This window comes from Manduca sexta, chromosome 14, assembly GCF_014839805.1.
Source record: "Manduca sexta isolate Smith_Timp_Sample1 chromosome 14, JHU_Msex_v1.0, whole genome shotgun sequence".
Classification (NCBI taxonomy): Eukaryota; Metazoa; Arthropoda; class Insecta; order Lepidoptera; family Sphingidae; genus Manduca; species Manduca sexta.
Genome location: NC_051128.1, coordinates 4,074,709 through 4,080,003, shown reverse-complemented (window position 1 = coordinate 4,080,003; position 5,295 = coordinate 4,074,709). Strand labels below are relative to the sequence as shown.

Here is a 5,295-nt window from a genome sequence, read left to right as displayed (position 1 = left end):
AAATCATCGTACCAAACTAGGCCTTAATGGGTTGAGATAAGGTCCTTGACATTGACATTGTCTCGCTCTGTGTTCATTTTGGAAAACGCTTCGAGATGCAAGCGAGTCTTGTCATTGTCAACAAACTGTACCATTGTTCCGTTTTACGCAGTTCAACCAATCTTAGGATGAACTTACTTATGAATTTGGAGTTCATTTTCTTTTATTACTAAGTACTGCGGTCATCCTAAAATGGTATTGTACATTGTTATGTAATATAAATATTGTGTATTGTACTTTTATTAAAATACCAGGCTTTGCTCACAACTTTGCCCGCTTAAAATTTAAGTTTGTTAGTAGTGACAGATATTTTAAAACAGTAGCTTAAATTAGTAGCAATTTATTATGGAAGAACTTTCTATCCCAGACGCGTTTATAGTACCCGGCATACAAGTTAAGCACAGTACCGCATAGTTATTTATTATTTTTATTATACTTATAGCAACAGTAACATCAATATTTCAATAGTTCTATACACATGCGACTTGATGCAAGTCCTGCAAGCTTCAAAATTTACAAGTCGGCTTTCCATGATTATATTTCTACATTCAAAATTGCTCTAGGAATTAATTTCTGCAATTTCCTTGCTGGTCTAAATATCGCTTATTCGTGTCGTACTTATATTTTTATGTATCCAGTATTTCCTGTTATGTCACATTTTAAAACAGTCAGTAGCATCTTGCATCCAACATTTATTTTTATCTATAACTAGCTTTTGCTCCCGGCTACGCCCGCGTGAAGTTTTCCGGGATAAAAGTCCCGCTATATATTTTCCCGGGATAGCAGCCTATAACCTCCCCAGGGACTTATACTATCTCCATACCAAATTTTGCTTTCTTATACCACGTCTTATGTCACGTCCCTTTCCCGTGGGAACGGGATAAAAAGTATCCTATGTCCATCTCCTGGTTCTAAGCTATCTCTCCACCAATTTTCAGCCAAATCGGTTCATCCGTTCTTTAGTTATAATTAGTGTAACTAACACCACTTTCTTTTATATAGATATATAGATTTTGGTATTCATGAGTACATAACATTTATATTTCCGACAGTTATAATTAGACATTAATGTATACTTCACGAGAATTACCCATTTTACCGCAAATAATAATACAACATTTGCATATTAATAATGTTTTATAAATGCAATATTTATACATAAAGGTTTACTTAGTAGCATGCCATAATAAATAAGAAAATGTGGAATACATAATAATTAAGCTTAAAACTATATTATTTCTTCACATTACATGCCACTAATTAACAGTGGTTGGTAAGAAGTGTTGGTAATAACTCTTGGTAAATTCAGTCATCAGGTCAGGCAATGCTTCTGGTAATGTGGTGATGAGCTTTGCAGGGCTGCCAGAATATCGTGCAAATGATGGTACAACAGTTTCGGCTGGCAGGACTGAGTTGTCTTCTATCATGCAGCAGTCTTTCAGAACACATCTCCTGCCCTGAAAGAAGAATGTTTATTTATATTTAGTTTTAATTATACTCTGAAGGCAGACAATCTAATGACCCACCAGATGGTAAGTGCTCATTCTTACCCATAAAAGTTGGAAGACTAGCAGCAAACCCAAGCCACTCGCTACCATTAAATACTTTTTAGTCTCATTTGATAGGGTATTTCATATAATTATCTATACTATAAATAGAGGCCGCCTTAGGGGGAGGCGAACCGGGCCACAGGCAGTGCAGTGCTTTACCGTTTTTACGATCTTACCAATGAACTGTAAAAACTGAGGAACTTTTTATTGCTCTGCCCAGAGTGTCACATCATTTAGGGCCACCACTGTAGAGTTGGGTAGGACATGACATGAAATAAGAGTTTGTAAGAGTAGCCTCTTTTTAGCATTGAGCCGGTACAATGTCCTACTTCAAATGAGGCGAGGCCGTAGTGAGGCTCGGTGCTTCAATGCTTATCTTACAGTATTTTGTAATGTTAACCCTCAAAATGTTTCCCTCTCGCTCGCGACTCGAAACGCCGTAATGTAATGTCCATTGTAAAATAACGTCCTATTGCAATTTGTAGCATGCGGTTCTCTACCTCATTGTCTTCGTCCTACAGTTTACCAGAGACGGAGAATAAGTAACGCGACTGCCGCGACATAAAATTTGAAGTAGTACAATACATAATTATGAGCCACTCTTACATTTTGACGTCATGTCCCGGACAAATGTACCGCCTCTTGTATGTCCTACTCAACATTACACCACTGGCTTTACAAGAAAATGGACTTACAACAACAACATTTTTTCCAATGTAAACATAAGATCCTACAACAGCAGCATTGACTACTGTATTTTCACCAACAAACACATGGTCGCCCATCTGAAGCGGGAAGAACGCCACACTGAAATGGTAACATTATTATTCTATTACAAATTCTTACAAAAATAGGTATATCAAACTAATATTTTGTCACCAGCATTTGGTTGAGTCTCCTCTTGCAATTAATGACAGTTTGTAAAAAGAAATAGTAGCCTTTGATATATTAACCCAAAACATCCATTATCTGTGTGCCAAATTTAATCCAAATGTATTTGAATGTTTATGTCAGAAGGACTTCGTGTTTTCAATATTTAAATAGGATAAATATTTTAATATTCTTTACTAAAGGCCTAGTAAAGTTTAAAGTAATTATAATTATAGTACTCAAATATAGAAATTTAAATGTGACTATAATTTAAGGTTTTGCAGAATATTTCTCAGTTAATAGCTACGTAAGAGCACAATAAAGTAACCACTAAAATAAGTAGGAATCATAAAATAGTACCCTTTGCTGAATTTCTTGAAAGGAGGCCGTATGACAGACCCTTTGCTAATTATACAGAATCTTCCTGTTTTTACATTTGCCAAGTCGCCTCTTATGATAGCATCACTCTGTACTATCACCTTGCCGTGTAAAACAATGTTTTGAGATCCACAGAGTACGGTTTGCCTGCTTACTTTGTTTCCGGAAGCCTGTGAAGAAAATATGAGGTTGCATGTGCATTAAGTTGAATACTTTCAAGAAAAATGGATGAATTTAAATCCACTTACAGTCTCCACGTATTCAGACTTATTGTAATAGATGTCTTGAAGTTCCATTTTTAAGTTTATCGGTTAATTCTAAGTTTTTATATGACTCAGACCAAACATGCAAAGAGAATTCAAAATGTCAAGCAAAAATGTAAACTTGTCAATGTCAGATTTTATTTGTCATTTGAAAATGACATTATATTTGCTTTTTTAGAGTTTGTTAAACAAAAAAAAAGTTCGATAAATTGGTTCAAATGAATGATTATGGTGTTTTTTAAAATAATACTATTTTATTTATTCATAATTAAATAAATTAAATATCAATTTTATTTATAAGTAGTGGAAATTAATACCCACATTATAATAAAGTTTATAATGCAGTTTATTTAAAAAGTGGCTGCATGTATTCAATTGACTTTGCTTTAAGTTGGATTAGCATTAAAAAATATTGACTATTGGCGCGAAATATAAGTTATATTCTCTTCACGTTGGTGAAAGATCTCTTAAGGATAAAATATAGGATTTTAGATTAGTAAAAAACATGGAGCGTTACATTATTAGAGAACCTCGGGCTAATGCAGGTAAAGTTTTGATTTAATTTCACTAAGCATAAATCAATTGTACCTACCTACTTACTACGTAGGTAAGTTACAAATTATAAAAATATGTAAGTCCTTTTCAGAGCATCCTCCGGGAAATCAAATGATAGCAATTTTAGCGAGCGCTGGTGGGAGTAATGTGATGTAAGTAATTTAATCATTTTTATGCCTTATTGTTACGATATTATACCTATATTCATAATTTATGTAGGTATAGCCTACCTTAATATGTATCTACTTACCTAGATTGTAAAATCGTAATATTCAACATACTTAGTACCTACAGCTAGTCCCGTCAATGCCTCTATTGAGTAATAAGTAAAACAATAGGTTCTGTTTAACATGTTTACTTAATTAACATTATCTTCTGTAATAGTTAGATAATCACCTTCTTATGGAAATTAAAAGGAGATTACCTATTTTAATTTGACGTGGTTTTATTCGAATAATATTTTGAGTAGGCAAGTAATAAATTTATATGTATGGGTACATCAAAATAAATAGGTTTACTTAAAATATAAAATTATTAAAATGAATGTTAGGAAATTTGGACATCTTTCCAGTGACGTAACACCCGTGAAGGCTTGAGGCAAATTCATGAAACTCTGCAAAATATGGCGATCTTTTTTTTATCACAATAAGACTATTTTTATTTGTAGACCTAATATATGCATAATAGCTTGAACGCCAAGCTTCCTCGTTTTTTTCCTCTGGGGTCCCCCTCAAGCCGGGGCCTTAAGCAATTCGCTGTCATGCCACCGTGCCAACTTCGTGAACGTGCGCTTTATAATAATAGAGTACTTTAGACACCTGCAAAACAGTGTCACGAGCTAATGTCCCGTGGGGGTGGAGAAATAAAAAAATATATACTGTAATAAACATACGTTGCTACCTGCTTAGTTAATACCCAGTGGCGGACTTAGAGTATGGCATGCTATTCTACGTAGTCTTCTATAAAGCTGTTTTTTTCGTCACTGCTTTGTTGCTAACGAAATTGAATTTTTTTTTACTACTCTGCCTTATGCCTAGGAGAAAGGGGTTATATTGCTTTGGGTACCATTTATTGCCATTTATTTTGCATGCATTTGTGATTTTGTGTTTGATAGCCCCCTTAACCGCCCTAGACCCTGGCCAAATAGGCCAGTATTACAAATTATGTGGTAATATTATTTTAGAACAGAAAACATTTATTACAACGCACCTTATAAGCCAGAATATTCTACTGTGCAACATGTACCTGCACCTTACATGGGAATTCCGCAAAAGAGCAGTTTATTTCCACAACCGATAAATGTAGGTACCTACGTTCACGTCTCTTTTATGTTTGTATGTATGTATGTACATTTTTATCCAGTTTACGTTGCCATACCTGCTTGCTATCATTTATTTTACCTTTGTAACTAATAAGATAATTAAAATACTCTTCTGAATTCGAGATAATATACCAACAATTACACAATTCATGGATCATCATAAGTCCTAATAATCGCCATCAATTATAATTCGTTTTTAAAACCATAAACATAAGTTAGCTTATCCATGGTTTAACTTTCGATCTCAAAAAACAAAACAACATGTATCTAAGAAATATAAACTGTTCCAAACAACAAACAAACTTTAATTTTGCAAACG

At 34.0% G+C, this 5,295-nt stretch overlaps 1 protein-coding gene across 1 annotated transcript; it reads right to left on the bottom strand.

Moving 5' to 3' along the window:
* Window positions 1-1,245: 1,245 nt before the first annotated feature.
* LOC115440172 (dynactin subunit 5) lies at window positions 1,246-3,228 on the bottom strand. The gene is made up of 4 exons (XM_030164369.1): window positions 3,086-3,228; window positions 2,820-3,007; window positions 2,285-2,396; window positions 1,246-1,496 (listed from the first exon to the last, which is right to left on the bottom strand). The coding sequence occupies exons 1-4, from the start codon at window positions 3,131-3,133 to the stop codon at window positions 1,296-1,298; spliced, it is 549 nt and encodes a 182-aa protein (XP_030020229.1). The 5' UTR covers window positions 3,134-3,228; the 3' UTR covers window positions 1,246-1,295.
* Window positions 3,229-5,295: the final 2,067 nt, after the last annotated feature.

What these genes read in the sequence shown, in the direction of transcription:
- LOC115440172 (XM_030164369.1), bottom strand. Translation starts at nt 3,133, where the DNA reads ATGGAACTTCAAGACATCTATTACAATAAGTCTGAATACGTGGAGACT. An exon ending in AGTCTGAATACGTGGAGACT is followed by an intron (nt 3,008 to 3,085) that starts GTAAGTGGATTT and finishes TTTTCTTCACAG; the next exon opens with GCTTCCGGAAACAAAGTAAG. An exon ending in TTGGAAAAAATGTTGTTGTT is followed by an intron (nt 1,497 to 2,284) that starts GTAAGTCCATTT and finishes TTCTTCTTTCAG; the next exon opens with GGCAGGAGATGTGTTCTGAA.